The sequence below is a fragment of the Heloderma suspectum genome, chromosome 1, assembly GCF_057233095.1.
Source record: "Heloderma suspectum isolate Gila_16-S chromosome 1, 16-S_ref, whole genome shotgun sequence".
In the NCBI taxonomy this organism is placed as follows: domain Eukaryota; kingdom Metazoa; phylum Chordata; class Lepidosauria; order Squamata; family Helodermatidae; genus Heloderma; species Heloderma suspectum.
Genome location: NC_139458.1, coordinates 229190201 through 229208859, shown reverse-complemented (window position 1 = coordinate 229208859; position 18659 = coordinate 229190201). Strand labels below are relative to the sequence as shown.

Genomic DNA, 18659 nt, shown 5'->3' with positions numbered 1-18659 from the left:
CTGGGTTTGGTTATCTCAACCAGACAGGAGGCTGGTGATCTGAAAGTGGGGAATTTTAAATCCATCCCTTTGCATTGTCAGTTCACTTCCTGTTGAGTTTTAGGCATGCAATGAGTGTTCTGCTCTGCAAGGGTCAGGGGCCTATTTAAATCAGCCACTCCTGGAAGCTAATGGAATCTGATGGATTCATAAAGCCCCTGTGGGATTTTTTGGCTGGTATGGCTCCTGTCAAAGCCCTGGTCTGAAATACAGAGATGACTTAGGTGGCTAACATGATTGCATCCAAGTGCCCTCTGAGCAGAGCCAAGGCAGCCCCTTTCTATACACATGAGCTGAGGGCAATAAAGGAAGTTGGAAGATGGCTGCAACATAGATGAAGAAAGCTCATTATGAAGAATCAGACTGAACACAAGAGCTCATTATCAAGCCTCTAGTAGCCTCTGTGGCTTGAAGTGCCTTTTATCAGCTGCAATCCATCCTGGATGGAGATAGCAGGGCTAGTGTTACCTATGCCCTGATACCCTCCTGTTTAAATTATTACAGTGTGTTGCATGTGGGACTGTCTTTGACAATGGTCTGGAAATGTGACTGTCTGTTGGAGAGTTTAAGCTGTGTCTCCACCTATGCTCAGCCTATGTATGTGTAAATAAAGCCTTCAGTGACCTCCTTCCAAAGGAAACTAAAACTGGGTAAATTCTGTGCCCCTGGAACTCCTCATCACTCAGAGAAATGGGGGTGATTGTAACAGTAGGTTTGCAATGTAAATTCTGCCACTTTTATGAAGCAAAATTGTCTGTTGGGTTGGAAGGAAATGTTGCTTTTATTCAGTCAAAGCTGCTTTGTTTTTTGCTTTTTGCTTTTCGTTTGTTTGTTTTGTCCCTTTTTAGTTGATATATGTTTCTTATTAAAAACATATTTGAGATTTTCCATAAAGCACTGGAACAAGATTGGCTTCTTTGTATTTCTTCAGGCATGTATTTTTTGCAGGTGAGGCAGGAGACTGTAAATGTGCTGAAAGTACTGATGGAAAAAGGGGTCCTGCCGGACAACCTGGTCCACCAGGTTTTCCAGGTCCTATGGGACAGCTTGGGAAAAAAGGAGAAATTGGAGATCAAGGCCAGCATGGGGTTCCTGGTTTTCTTGGTGCAAAAGTATGATATTTATATAATAAACCTATTAAGCATGCTAAGCATTATGAAAGCTGACATTCTTTAAGAATATTTATGTATTTATTTTGAATATGTATATGCCACTTTTCCAGGAAAAAAAAGTTCTCAGCATGGAAATGGTTTACATAATACAAATTAGCTTGCAAATATATTTCCATAAAGTTGTTTAGAGTCTTATCAAGGGTGGGCTTCCACATGTAGATCTTCCACCCTAAAATAAAGGAACAGACCCTGTACCTGATGTCTACTTGGGTTCTGGCTGTCATGGCATTGGTAGGGGGGCAAATAGCAACCTCTCCTTGGAAGCACCCCCCAACTAAATCTAGGAGTGGAGCAAATAACTTTATCTCAGTCAAGCTGTCAGGGCTGCTCCTGCCACTCAGGTCTTCCTAAAGATAAGTGGCTTGATGGCTGTGATGTTCCTTCTTTGGGTTATTCTACCTCTAGTTTCCACCTGTTGAAACTGAAAAAAAACAATAAGACATCTGCCTCAGCTTTGGCCAGTTGTCCTCACTGATTTCCTTTAACCAATACGGGAGTAGTAACAGGAAAAATAAGACTTTTCTATTTGGTAGCATTACTAAATTAAACAGATATGTGGGATTTATATATATAATAAAGTTTTTATTAAACACAAGAAGAGTTATATATATATTGTTGTTATTTAATCATCCCAGACTTAGTCCTAACCTACCTACCTCCCCCTTCTAAATCCTTCACCCCAAACCCCACTCACGAGATTTACATTCACTGAATCCCTAAACCCCATCGAGCCATTAAACTGTCAGTTCTCTCCTTTTAAAACACCTTAGAATTCTCTCACTTACAAGCCCCTCCCACCTTTCACTCACACAGCAACATTCTATTCACTCTAACTTATCTGGATAACATTTTACAATTAAAACACAAACATTTACTTTATCCTGCATATGCTACAATGGCTTTAACATTAAATGACCAAACTTTATGAAATTCAGTTAGTTCCTGAAATGTTTCTAACCTATCTTTGTTTTTTGTTTTTTAAAATCACTTATGACAGTTCTGACTTTTTTGTAAGATTACTATTTGTATTTTGTATGCATTTTGTCACTGGTTGCATGCATTATGCCCTGCTCTTGCAAGAGGAAACAGAAAGGAGTTTTCCTTTACACCTTTTTATATAACTAAAATGGCTGTGATTAATTAGAGTCTGTTAATACCAACCAATAGGGATTCCCTGGTGAACCTGGACTTCCTGGACAAAAAGGGCTAAAAGGCAATTCCCAGTATGTTACAACAAAAGGTATAGCCAGAAATCTTTTTAATGTTTTTTAGAAATATAGTGCATCTAGTAATATATGTACCACAATGATTGTATCTCACCAAAAGCATTTTTCCAGGTGCCAGAGGAGACCAAGGAATTCCAGGAATTCCTGGAGCTAAAGGAGAAGATGGTTTACCAGGCAGAGATGGCAAAGATGGTTCACCAGGACTTCCTGGGTTTCGAGTAAGTAACCACTTCACATTTTCCTACATCAATATGCTGAAAAAGAGAAGCAATATGCTGACAACACAAAGCACGTCTTGTCCTTGGAGTTAGGTGAGGCTGTGGAGGTGCAAAGACAGTGCCTGGGCTCAGTAATGGTCTGGATGAGGCCCAGGTGGCCTCAATGGTACAGAGTGCCATTTACAAGGTGTGCCCGGTTCACTAGCTGTGACCATTTCTGGTACAGTTTGGCCCTGATTATCCATGCTATGGTAACCTCCAGTCCAGAGCATGTTTTATATGTGGGGCTGCCCTTGAAGACAACTCAGAAGGTTCAACTAGTACAGAATACAGCTACCAGAATTTTGACTGGCATGGCCATATCATGCCAATTTTAAAAAAGCTTCATTGGCTGCCTGTTAACTTCTGGACACAATTCAAGGTGCTGGTACTTACCTTTAAAGCCCTAAATATTTTTGAAAGCAGCTATCTGAAGGAGCATCTATTACCATATCACAGGGTCTCCAACAGGACTTCCAAGGGTACAGGTGCACCCTTGAGGCCTTTAATTGCACCCTTGTGGTGATTTCTATGTATACATGGTGTGTCTGCTAACTTCCTGGTTGCTCTATATTTGTAAGTCTACGGACCTGGTTTCTTTATAATTTTAAGTCTATGTACCTCAACTTGCCATTTTGACATGCCCCCTCGCTCTCTGGCCAAAGTAATAGGTTACAAACCAGCATCCTTATTCCCATTCTGTTCCTGCTAGGAGTGGGCATGAGTGGTGGGTGGCTGTGTTAGAAGGGAAAGCTTCCCCTTGAACGCAAACTGGCAGTACAGGGATGGGACCAAGTGGGCTGGGGTCTTTCCCATCTGAGAGGGAAGCACAGGCAAAGGAGGGGGACATTTCATTCCTGCATGGTTACCCTTATCTGCATTTTGTGGGGGGAAGGGGTGGTGCTTGGTCTCCAAGCCTTTATTTTTGTGTGTTGGGAGGTGCAGTGCTTGTCCTTTGTGCCCTTCAGTTTATTTGTGGATAAAGCAATGGAATTTCCAGCACACTCACTCATTTGCCCCATTGCTTTACCTCCAGGCTTTTGTGTTTGAGGTGGTGGTGATGGAGGGATATTTCCCATTCTCCCCCTTGGCCATCTGCCTTGTGTTTGCTGTGGCACTCTAGATGTTGTTTGGTGTGCATGTGAGGAGCACATGCCAAGTTAAGGATTTTACCACATATATGCTCACACACCAGCACTATTTTTGTTCATTGTGTGTGCTAGATTTCGGGGCTCGCTGGTTGCCTCACCCAGGCCTGTTCAATTGTTTTTTGTGGTGTGCTGCAGCGGAGGCCTTTTAGGAAGGAGGGGGAAGCCAGAGCCTTTCTCTGCTTGCTTGCCCACCTGACTCCTTTCTGACCTGACCTCCCCTCCCCCGGTAGCCATTTTGTGAATAGCCATGCCGCCGCCCCCCCATGGTGCCCTTTATTGTGAGTGGCCTTGCCCCTCAATGACACCATTTTGCCACTGGTGCCCATGGTACCTTGTCAGGATTCCAAATGTGCCCACAGGCTGAAAAATGTTGGGGACCCCTGCCATACCAGCTTGCCTATGCTTTAAGATATTCCACTGAGATCCTTCTCCAGGTGCCTCCTTTATTAGAAATTTACTTGTTTTTGTTGTTGTTTAATGTTTTAATATAATACAAAAACAAAACAGATACAGATTATGAAGCTATCGCAGTAATATAAAGACAGTTATCCATGTTACCATGGAGTTTGACAAATTTTTCTAGGCTTGGCCCCCTGGACTTCATTTTGGTTGTTCCAGATGCAGTCCCCAACTCAATCTACAGCGTGTGAGGCCAGTTTGCAGAATTTCTGGGAATTTTGTACGGGGGCAATTCTGCAATTTGCACAAGTTTCTGAGAAATTTGTACAAATTTCCACCAAATGTGCATAATTTGTGCAAATCATGGTTGAATTTGTGTAATTTGCAGAAATTTGGCCATAATTTGCCCAAATGTTGCTGTAATTTACAGAAATTGCTGAACCTTCCCCCAGAAATGTGCAAAACTGTTCCCAGAGTTTGAGGAAATCCCACAGCTTGGCTTGCAGGCACAAATTGAGTCATACATGCTGTGGAACTCTGTCAAGCCAAGTAAGAACTGGATTTCCCAGCGACGGATATCCCTATTTGCAGGTGGAGGAGCAAGTGTTGCTGAATGTGCATATGCAATAAATGGATATCGTACTTCTGTGAATAAGACATGGTTTTCTAGTCCTTTTATAAGCCCAGATATAGTTTATCAGCCTAACATATAGTTAGCTTTTCAGAAAGAGCAGGTTTCTATATTCTGTTCATCCATTTCTTTATCAGTTATACAGTAGAAGATTTCCAATGTAACGCTATCTCAAGCCAAAATTGTGCAGAAAGTGGGTATAGACCATAGCCAGGACCATTGGTGCTCTGTTATAATTATGTTCAGATCTGCCTCCCATGGTAATTTCAGCTCCAGTAAGTTTTCATAGATGAGATTGATCAACCATTTATACAATATGGAGACTAGACCCTTTGTCTAACCACTCTGAGATAAACATGAACTGATCCTTCATGATCAGGGAAGACCTTCTTCTCTAACTAGAGTTTTAGCAATTGTTCAGTTGTTTTTGTAGCCAGGAAAGCCTTGTAGACATGCCTCCAGGATAGACAGGGAGAGAGCTATTCCTTTATAAACTAATCTCTTAACATGGAAAAATCCCCTCTCCCTCCAAATCAGAAATTGTACTCCTTTGTCTGGTCCTACAAAATTAGGGTGATTTAAAAATCAGGTACCGGGGGGGGGGGGGGAAGCAAGAAATGACCCATAGTTGCCAAATTTTGAGAGTTGCTTTGGAAAAGGGGATTTCAACCCTCTCTATTTCAGCATTAGTAAACTTTTTAAAGGGAAGTGCTTGGTGTGGGAAGGCACTGTGTAATGTTTCTGTATCATTTCTTATGATGCTTCCTAATTGCTTGATCTGAAAAGAGGCAAACAATTGTAAATCGGGTATAGCAAATCCTCCTCTCATTAGTGTGCAGCCTTTATTAATCTAGACTGTTCCCCCTTGATGATGAATCTCTCTAGTAATCCTTGCTATTTTTTCAGTTTGTTATTGTGAAGGAAGGAAGGGCGTTGGGGCTCTGCCAGCCCTTACCCCCCTTTTCCCAGCTGCCACCACCTCTTCAGCTTGGATGTATCCGACCCTACAGGATTCCTCTTATTCCCTCCAACCCTGCAGAGGGAATCAGTAGCCACTGAATTTAGTACTGACCCAGGAAACAAATAGCAGCAATAATTTGAGGTCGAAGTTTATTTACAGTTAAGGTGTGAGGGAATGGGAAGAGGAATAAAAAAGAGACAAATAGACATACCCAATTCCCTGTTTGGAAACCCAACATAAGCTAAAGTAACAAAATTCTGCCAGACCTATCTACTCACAGACCGAAGTAGGATCCTTTGTCATTGCCAGCATACGAACACCTTCCACGCATTGATAACAGTGCTTATCAGTGGGATCTTCTCAAACTGGGGAGAGGTAACGAGCAGGGTACCACAAGGCTCAGTCCTGGGCCCAGTGCTGTTCAAAATTTTTAGTAATGACTTGGAGGAGGAGGTGCAGGGAACGCTTATCAGATCTGCAGATGACACAAAATTTTTAGGCGGGATAGCTTATACCCTGGAAGACAGAAACACCATTCAAAGTGATCTTGATAGGCTGGAGTGCTGGGCAGAAAAAAACAGCATGAAATTTAATAGGGATAAATGCCAAGTTCTGCACCTAGGAAAAAGAAAGCAAATGCACAGTTACAAGATGGGGAATACTTGGCTCAAAAATACTACAAGTGAGAAGGATCTTGGAATTGTTGTAGATCACAAGCTGAATATGAGCCAACAATGTGATGTGGCTGCAAAAAAGGCAAATGCCATTATAGAAGTATAGCTTCCAAATCCCAGGAAATACTAGTTCCCCTCTGCTCAGCACTGGTTAGGCCTCATCTGGAGTACTGTGTCCCGTTCTGGGCACCACACTTTAAAAAGGATGCAGACAAACTGGAAAAGGTTCAGAGGAGAGCAATGAAGATGATCAGGAGACTGGAAACAGAGCCGTATGAGGAGAGACTGAAAGAACTGGGCATGTTTAGCCTTGAGAAGAGAAGACTGAGGAGAGATATGATAGTGCTCTTCAAATACTTGAAAGGTTGCCACAGGCCAGGATCTCTTCTCGATCAGAGAAGTGCAGGACATGGAATAATGGGCTCAAGTGACAGGCAGCTAGATTCCAGCTGAACATGAGGAAAAACTTCCTGACTGTTAGAGCAATACGACAGTGGAACCAGAGCTAGGGAGGTAGTGGGCTCTAGGGATGTACGGATTCCCCACTGTCGGTTCCGGTGGGGAATCCGCCTGGGGGGGAGGTGATCCGTCCCCACAACCCAGGAATCCTCTGGAGCGGCTGTGCTCCGTGAGGATTCTGCAGAGCTGCCTGGCTTGAGAGCCGCTTATCTGGAGCTGTTCTCCTCCACGCTGATCGCCATTTTTTTTTTTTAATGGCAATCGGCAGGATGTGCCCATAGACTTATACGCAAAATAGAGTTGTGAATTTTGCATACAAGTCTGTGCGTATAAGTCTATGCTGGGGTTGCAAATCTTCTTCACAGGATCCTACCCCCTTCTACAATAAAACAATTAAAAGCCACCTAAAAGAAATACCTTATACTATTGTTGCACAAAATGCTAGTTTCGCCCCCTGGAGGCTAGTCCAATTTGCCCCAAAGAGGAGAGTCAACTTCAGGCTGGGTCCAACTCGATTTTATTGTTTGCAAACAGTTCGACAAAGGAGCTCACGCTCAAAGCAGAGTCGACCCTGGGCAACCTCCGCGCTACAGTTTTATCACTTAGCTTGCATTCCTCAGCCAGCGTGTTACTTTTGATTGGTTGCCAGCGGTTTGCTTAGCAACCTTATCTTAGGGTTACTGTCTGCTCATTCCAGGCATGCGCAGCTCTTACAGTACTATGTGCTGCTTAAGACACATACAATGGCTTTTAGGTTACATTTTTACTACAATTCCCCCCTCAAAAGGCTTTTCTCAAATTTATACTCTCTTTGGTCCAGCGGTGGACTACGCACTTAAAGGCGCAAACTATTATTGCTGTGGCATTGACGGTTTTCTCTAAACAGCAGGTGAGGCCTGGGACGCCTTTGTTCTAGCTACTAGAATGCTGACAACAAAAACACCTTTTTTTTTGAACTTTTGGAACTCAGTATTGTTCCGTTCATCAGGAACCCTTCAGACGAGAGCACCCTCTTTCTGTAGAGCTACTTGAGTCCTTTCAGGGGTTCATTATTCCAACGGTGACCTTCAGGTGGGTCAGCTTCCGGTGTGACCCTCTCTGGTGCAGGTGATGCCTTTATTCAGTGTGATGAATCCACTTCTTTTCTTTGGCGACTTTCATAGCAATGGGAGTGGTAAGTAGGATCTGAAACAGACCCTTCTGCTTCTTGGTAGGTGGTTCATCTTTCTAGGACTGGATTAGCACCCAATCGCTGGGATTGAGATTATGCACTGGAGCATCTAAAGGCCAGGATTGGTGCGGTGTCGCAAACCTGTGAAAACAAAACAGACTGCAAAGCAGTAACATAACCTTGAATCTTAAAACTTTTACTTTTAAATTCACATTTAAGCTATCAGCCATAGGTAATATTCGAGGTGGGCACTTATGGAACGTTTAAAAGGTGTCAATTTAATACTTCCCTTGGGGGCGCACCATACTCGAGTCAAGGTGATTGGCAAGGCCTGTGGCCTTTCAACTTAATCTTTCAACAAATTCTAATGAGCATTGTCTTTAAGGTGCGGTTCATCTTCTCAACTTGACTTGTAGATTGAGGTTTCCAAGGGGGGTGTAGCTTCTAGTTAGTTTGTTATGCCTGGGCCACTACTTGCGTCACTTGTCCAACAAAATGGGGCCCCTGATTTGATTCACTCTCTTTAGGTAACAAGAGCTTAGGGATTACTTTTTAACAGGATCTTGGCTACTGTCTGAGCGGTGCAGTCAATTGCTTTTATCATTACTAGCAGGTACCGATAGCCATGAGTCTGGGGCAACTCTGAAAAGTCAATTTGAAATCTCTGAAAAGGATAGTAAGCACATGGGCGACTTCTCATTTGAGCTGGGGGCTCAAACATCTTTGAATCATTTTTGAGGCACAAAGGGCAATCAGCCACTGTTCTCAGGTCTTGGTCTAACCTGAAGGAGGTGCTATTTGCCTCGGGCGCACCTAAAATTGGGGTGTTAAAGGGGGACGATCCCTTTATTAGCTAACCATAATTTTTGAACTTTTCAATGAGCGGCTTCAAGCCTGCACAGGTGGCTTTTTTCAGAGGATACTGCCTCACGCACACAGGGCTCTCCCTTTTTAAAGAAGATTTTAACTGGTGTCATGCATTTGCTTGGGCAGGGGTTCTGTCTGCCCACACACATGGATCAACATTCTCTAAAATCTCAGTCTCTTTGGCCTCTGACACAATCTTGATTGCTTGAAAGGCCATTTGATAATTTGAGCCCTGCATTGCTGGCAGCTGTACTACAATCTGATTATCACTGAAGAAGATTTTAGCTTGCAGTTTTGTTAACAAGTCCCGCTCCATGAGGGCAACCAGGTATGCAGATGAAACTACAAAGGCATGTTCCAGTATGTTATTTCCAGTCTTCGTGAGGAGGGGCTTACACAGGGATCATAGAAAATGTGGCTCCAGTATCTACTAGGGCTTTACAGTCCTCGCCGCCAACCCTTACTTTTACCTTGGGATTCTCCCGAGCATTTGTTCGTAGGGTGGTGGCCCTTCAGCTAGACTCCCCCCCACTGGAGGACCCTGCCAGCATTTGGCAGCCTTCAGGGTGAGTCTCTTTTCTTTTTTCTTTCAGCTCTGGACAATCTTTCTTTTAATGTCTCTTCTCTCGGCAATACGCACATTTATTGAGCCTCGGTCGGCCCTTTCCTTTTCTGCCCCCCCCCCCTCTGGTCGCTTCTGTGCTCTCAAGCTGCTGTTTATATCTCCGCCCATGGTGGCTGCCAGCATTGCCTTTTCCTTTTTCCAGGAATGGCACTTTTTTATGTGCTCTCATGTGCACCATAGCTCTAAAAACTTCATGATCTGGGGTCTGATAAGGCTAAAGCAGGCGGTGATATTAAGGCTTGCTTCAATTTAAGAAAAGCCTTTTTTTATTTTAATTGTCCACTTCTAGTGGGTAATATTTTTGTTAAAGCTTCATACGGGGGCTTCACCCCTTTTTATGGCTACTATAGCCTCCCTCTTGTAACAGGCACACTTATCTTTTGGCTTGCCTGTTCTGCAAATCATGTTTTAAATTCTCTGTGCCATGCACCAGTTTTAACTCTTTGTTTTCTCTGCAAGTTAGGCTGTTTGCCATTGCTTCGACAGAGACTTGCTTGCTTAGATCTTACTAATTTCAACGACACAAATTTGGAATAAGCTTTCTTTCTTTTTTTAAGCCTTTTTGTCTGCTACTTTCTTCTGCCTTCTTTTATACCTTTTTCATATCATTAAAATCTAACACCATGACTGGAAAACATTTGTTTTGTATAGTAGGGCATGGTGGAGCAGATCTAACCATTATACTGCTCCTCTGACTGCATGGTCAGGGCCCATCAAAATTAAGGGAAGGGCGTTCTCATATGTGGAAAGAGTTCCAAGCCACCATTTTTGCATCGGCAACTCCACACTGCATGAGTTTTGGCAGAGTGTCAGGTTTGCCTCTGAGCAAATGGAACGTCAGAACAGTTCAGATTTTGAGAAAGAGCTGGAACACATGGGGCAGGAACTTTCTTAGGCTTCAGAAACACAGCTGGGCTTAGAAGTATCACGGGAGAGTGGGGGACTCTCTCTCTCTCACCTCTTAAGTTAAGAGAATTTGCTGCCCCCTTTTTAAAGGGAAACTAACTTTCGTAGTTTCTCTTTGAACTTTTTGAAGGCTGTTTCCTTTGTAGTCTATGAATCTCTAGAAATTTGTGTCTGTATGCTTCATTAGGGTAAATGAAATCAAAGCCTTGGAAATCATAGAATCATAGAATAGTAGGGTTGGAAGGGGCTTACAAGGCCATCGAGTCCAACCCCTTGCTTACTGCAGGAATCCAAATCAGAGCATCCCTGACAGATGGCTGTCTAGCCTCGTCTTGAATGCCTCCAGGGTGGGAGAGCCCACCACCTCCCCAGGTAATTGGTTCCATTGTCGTATTGCTCTAACAGTTAGGACGTTTCATAGAATCATAGAATAGTAGGGTTGGAAGGGGCCTACAAGGCCATCGAGTCCAACCCCCTGCTCAATGCAGGAATCCAAGTCAGAGCATCCCTGACAAATGGCTGTCCAGCCTCGTCTTGAAGGCCTCCAGTGTGGGAGAGCCCACCACCTCCCCAGGTAATTGGTTCCATTGCCGTATTGCTCTGACACTCAGGAAGTTTTTCCTGATGTTCAGTCGGAATCTGGCTTCCTGTAACTTGAGCCCATTATTCCGTGTCCTGCACTCTGGGATGATCGAGAAGAGATCCTGGCCTTCTTCTCTGTGACAACCTTTCAAGTACTTGAAGAGCGCTATCATATCTCCCCTCAGTCTTCTCTTCTCAAGGCTAAACATGCCCAGTTCTTTCAGTCTCTCTTCATAGGGCTTTGTTTCCAGTCCCCTGATCATCTTTGTTGCCCTCCTTTGAACCCTCTCCAGCTTGTCTGCATCCTTCTTAAAGTGTGGTGCCCAGAACTGGACACAGTACTCCAGATGAGGCCTAACCAGTGCTGAGTAGAGGGGAACTAGTACTTCCCGGGATTTGGAAGCGATGCTTCTATGAATGCAGCCCAAAATAGCATTTGCCTTTTTTGCAGCCACATCACATTGTTGGCTCATATTCAGCTTGTGATCGACGACAATTCCAAGATCCTTCTCGCTCGTAGTGTGGTTGAGCCACGTATCCCCCATCTTGTAACTGTGCATTTGGTTTCTTTTTCCTAGGTGCAGAACTTGGCATTTGTCCCTATTAAATGCCATTCTGTTGTTTTCTGCCCAGCACTCCAGTCTATCCAGATCACTTTGAATTTTGTTTCTGTCTTCCAAAGTATTAGCTATCCCTCCCAATTTTGTGTCATCTGCAAATTTGATCAGCATTCCCTGCACCTCCTCCTCCAAGTCATTAATAAAAATATTGAAGAGCACTGGGCCCAGGACTGAGCCCTGCGGTACCCCACTCGTTACCTCTCCCCAGCTTGAGAAGGTCCCATTAATAAGCACTCTTTGGGTCCGATTCTGTAGCCAACTGTGGATCCACATGATCGTTGTTTCATCTAGCCCACTTCGAGCTAGTTTGCTCATCAGGATATCATGGGGCACTTTGTCGAAAGCTTTGCTGAAGTCGAGGTATATGATGTCTACAGCATTCCCACGGTCTACAAGGGAGGTGACTTGATCAAAAAATGAGATCAGATTTGTCTGGCAGGACTTGTTTTTGACAAATCCATGTTGGCTTCGAGTAATCACTGCATTGTTGTCAAGGTGCTTCCAGATGGATTGCTTTATGATCTGCTCCAGAATTTTCCCAGGGATTGATGTCAGACTGACTGGTCTGTAGTTCCCAGGTTCCTCCTTTTTACCCTTTTTGAAGATAGGGACAACGTTAGCCCTCCTCCAGTCATCTGGCACTTCCCCGGTCCTCCATGATTTCTCAAAGAGAATAGACAGCGGTTCTGAGAGCTCTTCTGCCAGTTCCTTTATGACTCTAGGATGCAGTTCATCTGGCCCTGGAGATTTGAACTCATTCAAAGTAATGAGGTGTTCCTTGACCATATGCCTGTCGATCTCAAGCTGCAATCCTGCCCCTTCAGCCTGTACTTCGCCTTTGCCAGGGGGGTCATAGACCCTCTTTTGGGAGAAGACTGAGCCAAAGTAGGAATTGAGCACCTCTGCCTTTTCTTTGTCCTCTGTTATCATTTTGCCATCCTTATTTAATAGCTGAACAACCATTTCTTTCCTCTGCCTTTTACTATGCACGTAGCTGAAGAAAGCCTTTTTGTTGTTTTTAGCATCCCTCGCTAACCTCACCTCGTTCTCCGCTTTAGCCTTCCTGACGCCATCCCTGCAATTCTGTGCTACCTGCCTGTACTCTTCCTTTGTTACTTGGCCTTCTTTCCACTTCCTATATGTGTCCTTTTTTGTTTTCAGGTCATCCCTAAGCTTTTTGTGAAGCCACATTGGCTTCTTCTGTTGTCTTCCACCTTTTCTTCTTGTTGGAATTGTTTGTGATTGTGCCTTGAGAATTTCCTTTTTTAAAAGTTCCCACCCATCTTGGACTCCTTTTCTCGCTAGCATTGCTTGCCATGGGACCTTACTGATCATTGTTCTGAGTTTATTAAAATCAGCTTTCCTAAAATCCAGGGTACGCGTTTGAGTACACTCGGCTTTTGCTTCCCTTAGAACCAAGAACTCAAGTACAACATGGTCGCTTTCCCCCAGAGTTCCTGTAACTGCTACTTTATCCACTAAGTCATCTCTGTTGGTTAGGATCAAGTCAAGGATAGCCGATCCTCTAGTTCCTTCCTCTACTTTCTGTAGGAGGAAGTTATCCGCCACACAAGTCAGGAATTTCCTGGAGGGGCCATGTTTTGCAGAATTTGTCTCTCAACAAATATCGGGGAAATTGAAGTCCCCCATTACTACTACATCATGCTTCCTTAAAACATTGGCTATTTGATTTTCAAAAGTTTCATCCTTGTCTTCTCCTTGATTGGGTGGCCGGTAGTAGACTCCAACCACCAGGTTCCTTTTATTCTTTGCTCCATTTATTTCAACCCAGATGCTCTCGATGGGGCTACCAAGCTCCTCCTCCTGTATTTCTGTGCAGAGATATGTATTTTTCACATACAGTGCAACCCCGCCTCCCTTTCTGTTCCTCCTGTTCTTTTTGAACAAGTTATATCCTTCAACTGCTGTATTCCAGTCATGAGAGTCATCCCACCAAGTCTCAGTTATACCTATCAAGTCATAATTTCCCTCCTGTATTAAGAGTTCAAGTTCGTTCTGTTTGTTTCCCATACTCTGGGCATTAGTATATAGACATCGAAGACCATGTGCTTCATAGTCTGGCTTTCTTCCTACATGTGTCTGAAGACTATTATTGGACGCTATCAGCGCTGTTCTCTCCATTGCAGTGCATGCGCCTACGTCCATTGTTACCCCCAACATTACATCTCCCTTCCCCGTAGGATTCAGTTTAAAGCCCTCCTGATGAAGTTCTTCATGCTGTGGCCAAACACATTCTTCCCAGCCTTTGTGAGGTGCAACCCATCCCTAGCCAACAGCCCATCTTCCAGTAAGTATAGCCCGTGGTCCCAGAATCCAAATCTCTCTCGTCGGCACCACCTTCGTAGCCAGTCATTCACCCGGAGTATTTTTCGTTCCCTTTCTATCCCTCTTCTAACTACTGGAAGGATGGATGAGAAAACTATCTGGGCCCCAAAGTTCTTGAGTTTCCTTCCCAAAGCTTCAAAGTCTGACGTGATCTCTTCGTAGCTCCGCTTGGCGGTATCATTTGTTCCCACATGGATGAGAAGAAAGGGATACCTGTCAGTGGGCTTTATGAGTGCAGGCAACCTTTCAGTCACGTCTCTAATCTGTCCTCCCGGGAGACAACATACCTGGCGAGTCCACGGGTCTTCGCGACATACTTGGGTCTCGATCCCACGCAGCAAGGAGTCTCCCACTACTACCACTCTTCTCTTCTTCTTCTTGTAGGCCTGGGTTTCATCGCCTCTGTTTGACTGACCTTTAGCCTCTTGCTCACTCTCATGCAGGTTCCCCTGTGATTCTTCCTCTGCAGGCTGTCCTCCAGTCTCATCTGCAAGTACCTGGAATCGGTTCCACAGCTCCACCGCTTCCACTGGTGCAGAGTGGCGTCTAGTTCTTCTTCTCCTAACTGTCACCGTTTTCCAAGGAGTATCCTCTACTCCATTTTTCTTCACCTCAGCATTTCCCACTGCCTCACCTTGCTGTTGCTCTTCAAGCTTCTGGTCTGCCCTTTGCTGCTGTAGTTCCCCCATTCTGTCCAAGAACTCTTCGTGTTCTCTTATTCCCCGGAGGGTTGACAGTCGCCGCTCCAGTCCACTTACTTTTTCCTCCAGCAGCGTGATCAACTTGCACTTGTTGCAGGTGTAGGCTCTCCTGATGTTCAGCCGGAATCCAGCTTCCTGTCACTTGAGCCCATTATTCCGTGTCCTGCACTCTGGGATTATTGAGAAGAGATCCTGGCCATCCTCTCTGGGACAACCTTTTAAGTACTTGAAGAGTGCTATCAGATCTCCTCTCAGTCTTCTCTTTTCAAGGCTAAATATACCCAGTTCTTTCAGTCAAATGCAGCTTTTTATCTGAGTGTTGAAATCACAAATCAAACTGTACACTGAGCTGATCACAAACAAACACACAATCTACAACAACGGGAGTTTAAGGCTATGACAAGCCTCACAGTACTTTTTACGGCAAGTCTTTAACTGGCCAAAGTTCCAGTCCATGTGCAGAGTGCCTCTAACAAAGAAGGCTTTGGGCCATAAAGAAGGGATGCGTTTTAACAAAAGCTCTGTGTCTCTTCATCAGTTCGAATGGGGAAGGTGTAACCTTACACCTCTTCTAGATTCCTCCACAGATAAGAACAGAGCAGTGCTGCTCAGCTTTCCAGCTGTGATGCTTTTTTTTTTTTTTTTTTGCAAATCTCACTCTTTTGTCAGGTCCTCACAGACACCTTCCAGCCTCTCTGCTTGCTAAGGCTAAACCAGCCGCGGCGAAGGGGGGTTAGGCAAGTCCCCCTTGGCTCTGCTCTGAGCAGGCTGACAGAGATAAGCTTACACAGACCCTGATATTTTAAGAACTTGCTCTGTCTTTGTTTCTTGATTTTGCCACAGTCTTTAAGTCATCAAACAAATCTCTTTCTTCAGAAGTTGCAACTTTTTCAACTGCTTTTGCTTCTTCTAACAAACTTGGATACGGGGGCAGACAAACTGTCTCTGGCGGGCCCCCTCCCTCCCCCAACAACCTCTCCTCCCAACCTAACAGACCGAATCAGACAGGGGGGAGCTCAGGGCACCTTGGGCAGGGTCTCCCAGTCTTCAAGCTCCTTCCGTGGGGCTTGAATCGGGGGGAACAGGGGCTTTGGGCTTCACCTCGGAGCATACCATCATGACTTTACAATATTGAACTTTATATTCAACCTTTTCTCACCTTCAGTGGATTTTGGTTGGCACTCATCCAAATGCTGATAACCTCACCTTCCCTGAGGCAAATTTATCTCTTACTACTTGATTCAGACACCACCCGGGGTCTCTTGCCCCTGTGGTCCTTTGCCAGTAACACATTTACACATTTACACTTCTGTAACTAAGGGGGATTCTTTCCGCACCAATTCAACCACCCATCAATATAGGCGAATTGATCCCATTGCCCATTATTCACCACATTTTTATATACAGCATTTACAAGATTTACACCAAAGGATCCTATGTCTGGCCAACTAATTCCAAATGCTGGCCATTCCAATTGACAGAGTGTAACCAGCTTGCCTTTCGACATCTTAGTACACGGAGTCTGACAAACCTCAGACGCTTGACTTTGCTAAAGTTCTTTAGCATGCATCCCAAGGGAGTGGCAGAGCTTTCTAAACGGGAGCTACCCGCCTCCATTGTGCCTACCTCTATTTGAAACCATACACGGAGCCTGACAAACCTCCGACACTTACACGGAGTCTGACAAACCTCAGACGTTTACACAGAGTCTGACAAACGTCAGACGCTCCGAAGGCAACTCAAACAGAAAGACAGAAGGGAAATCAAGTACTTACTCTGCCCCACACCCTAGTGCCGTCTCTTCAGACCCATTCAGCCTGGTTGACTCAATCAATGGAGTCCACGCCTTTAACCTCCTGGGTGTCCCGACCCCCGTTCTCTGGTGCCGTGGCAGACCTCAAAGGCGGTCCGGCGCGCCCCACAGGCACCTTCGCCGGTTCTGTCGTTTGACCCCAGGGTGGTCCAAGGGACTCCTGCCAGCTCGCCAGTTTGTTGCACAAAATGCTAGTTTCGCCCCCTGGAGGCTAGTCCAATTTGCCCCAAAGAGGAGAGTCAACTTCAGGCTGGGTCCAACTCGATTTTATTGTTTGCAAACAGTTCGACAAAGGAGCTCACGCTCAAAGCAGAGTCGACCCTGGGCAACCTCCGCGCTACAGTTTTATCACTTAGCTTGCATTCCTCAGCCAGCGTGTTACTTTTGATTGGTTGCCAGCGGTTTGCTTAGCAACCTTATCTTAGGGTTACTGTCTGCTCATTCCAGGCATGCGCAGCTCTTACAGTACTATGTGCTGCTTAAGACACATACAATGGCTTTTAGGTTACATTTTTACTACACTATTAACCCTTACCTACCATGGCCTTTCTCTTGATTAGGCCATCTTCTTTACAGTTATCTGCTGGGAGAATGGGAATGATGTGAAAAAGAAAAGAAGCTTGGGCAGAATCATCATTTTTATAGAGACAGTGTTGCCCAGAATGGATAGCTTCATATTAGCCATTGTTTTAAATATATGTTGGGCTTAAATGGAACGGAATTATCAGCATCGCATATCCCTAGTCTGTAAACGCTCACCCATGCCTATTTTGTGTAAAACTTTGAGCAGTTAGGGCCATCTGACCTGATTGAAGATTTTTTAAGCATCTAAGGATACAATAGAGACCAGGGATTTAGTAGAGCTGCTATGATGGACAATGTTTAAGACCTGTCAAATAGCATCAGCCACCTGATGTCCTGACTTGAACCGCGTTTGATCCGTAAGGATGTACTGTGATTGATGAATTGATTCAGTCACTTGGCCAGGATTGATGTAAAGAACTTGGCATCTTTGTTAAGCAGTATGATTGGGTGGTTAGGACCCCAGTAGTTTGAGGTCTTTGTCATCCTTAGGAATTACTACCACCCTCTTTCCCAAGATTCTGGGATCCTAGAGCCCCCTAGGATTTCATTAAAGAGGATTGTGTTATGTGGCGAGATTGAGCTTTATAAAACTCCCCTGTAAGACCATCAATACCATGGCATTTGCCCAGTTTCAGGTGTTTAATAGAGTTTGTGACCTCTTGTTCTGTTATAGGATGGTTAAGCATTGGTTAAGCATTGATCTGTATTCAGCCTCAGCCTTTATATCTAAGGAATCTATAAAGGTATAGATAGACAAGGGATTACAGTTTCCTGACATGTATAGAGTGGCATAAAACCCCTGAAAGATTTCACTAATGAGTTTAGGATTGGTTGTTATTGACCCTTCTTTGCTGTTGTTAGAACAGCTGGGATTGTTGCTCTAGAGTTCCTTAGTTTGAAGGTTCTAGAAAGTAGCTTCATTCCCTTGTTTTCAAATTCATAATAATTGTATTGTAGATAGATTAGGTAGGATTGTATTATGCCAATTTTAAGCACTTTAAATTCTGCCCATTAAGCCAATAGTTTAGCAATGAATTCTTCACCATCATCGCATTCAGAAAACCATGCAATTTGTGAAAATTGTTAGTTAAAGCTGCACTTAAACAAGATATTTGCAACCCAGGATCACACCAATTACCTCCATTTCTTTCAGGAGCACAGTTACTAATTAAACTTATTACATTAGACAATCAGTAACATTCACTTCCACTAATGTGGTTTATTTAACTGAATGTAAAAAAAAAGATGTCATATGCAATATGTAGGGGAAACTACAATGGAGCTAAGAATAAGATTCTGTAGCCACAACTCTGTGATTGCTACCAAAAAACTGGAGCAGCCTGTTGCGAGACATTTCAACTTATCTGCATGTAGTCTCACTGATTTACAGTTGCTTCCAATAAAACAACGAAAAGACACTGACATGCTTGACAAACGGGAAAACTTCTGGATCTGCAGATTCAGAACTCTCTGT

The 18659-nt window shown here is 44.2% G+C and overlaps 1 protein-coding gene across 2 annotated transcripts in view; it reads left to right on the top strand.

The window, feature by feature from the left end:
* Window positions 1-18659, top strand: part of COL4A2 (collagen type IV alpha 2 chain) — a 396880-nt gene that overhangs the window by 240097 nt on the left and 138124 nt on the right. For both annotated transcript variants that reach the window (XM_084820997.1, XM_084821006.1), the window contains 3 exons: window positions 988-1151; window positions 2379-2451; window positions 2549-2655. In XM_084820997.1, the coding sequence (XP_084677123.1) occupies window positions 988-1151; window positions 2379-2451; window positions 2549-2655 (344 nt within the window). The remainder of the gene's footprint in view (window positions 1-987; window positions 1152-2378; window positions 2452-2548; window positions 2656-18659) is intronic.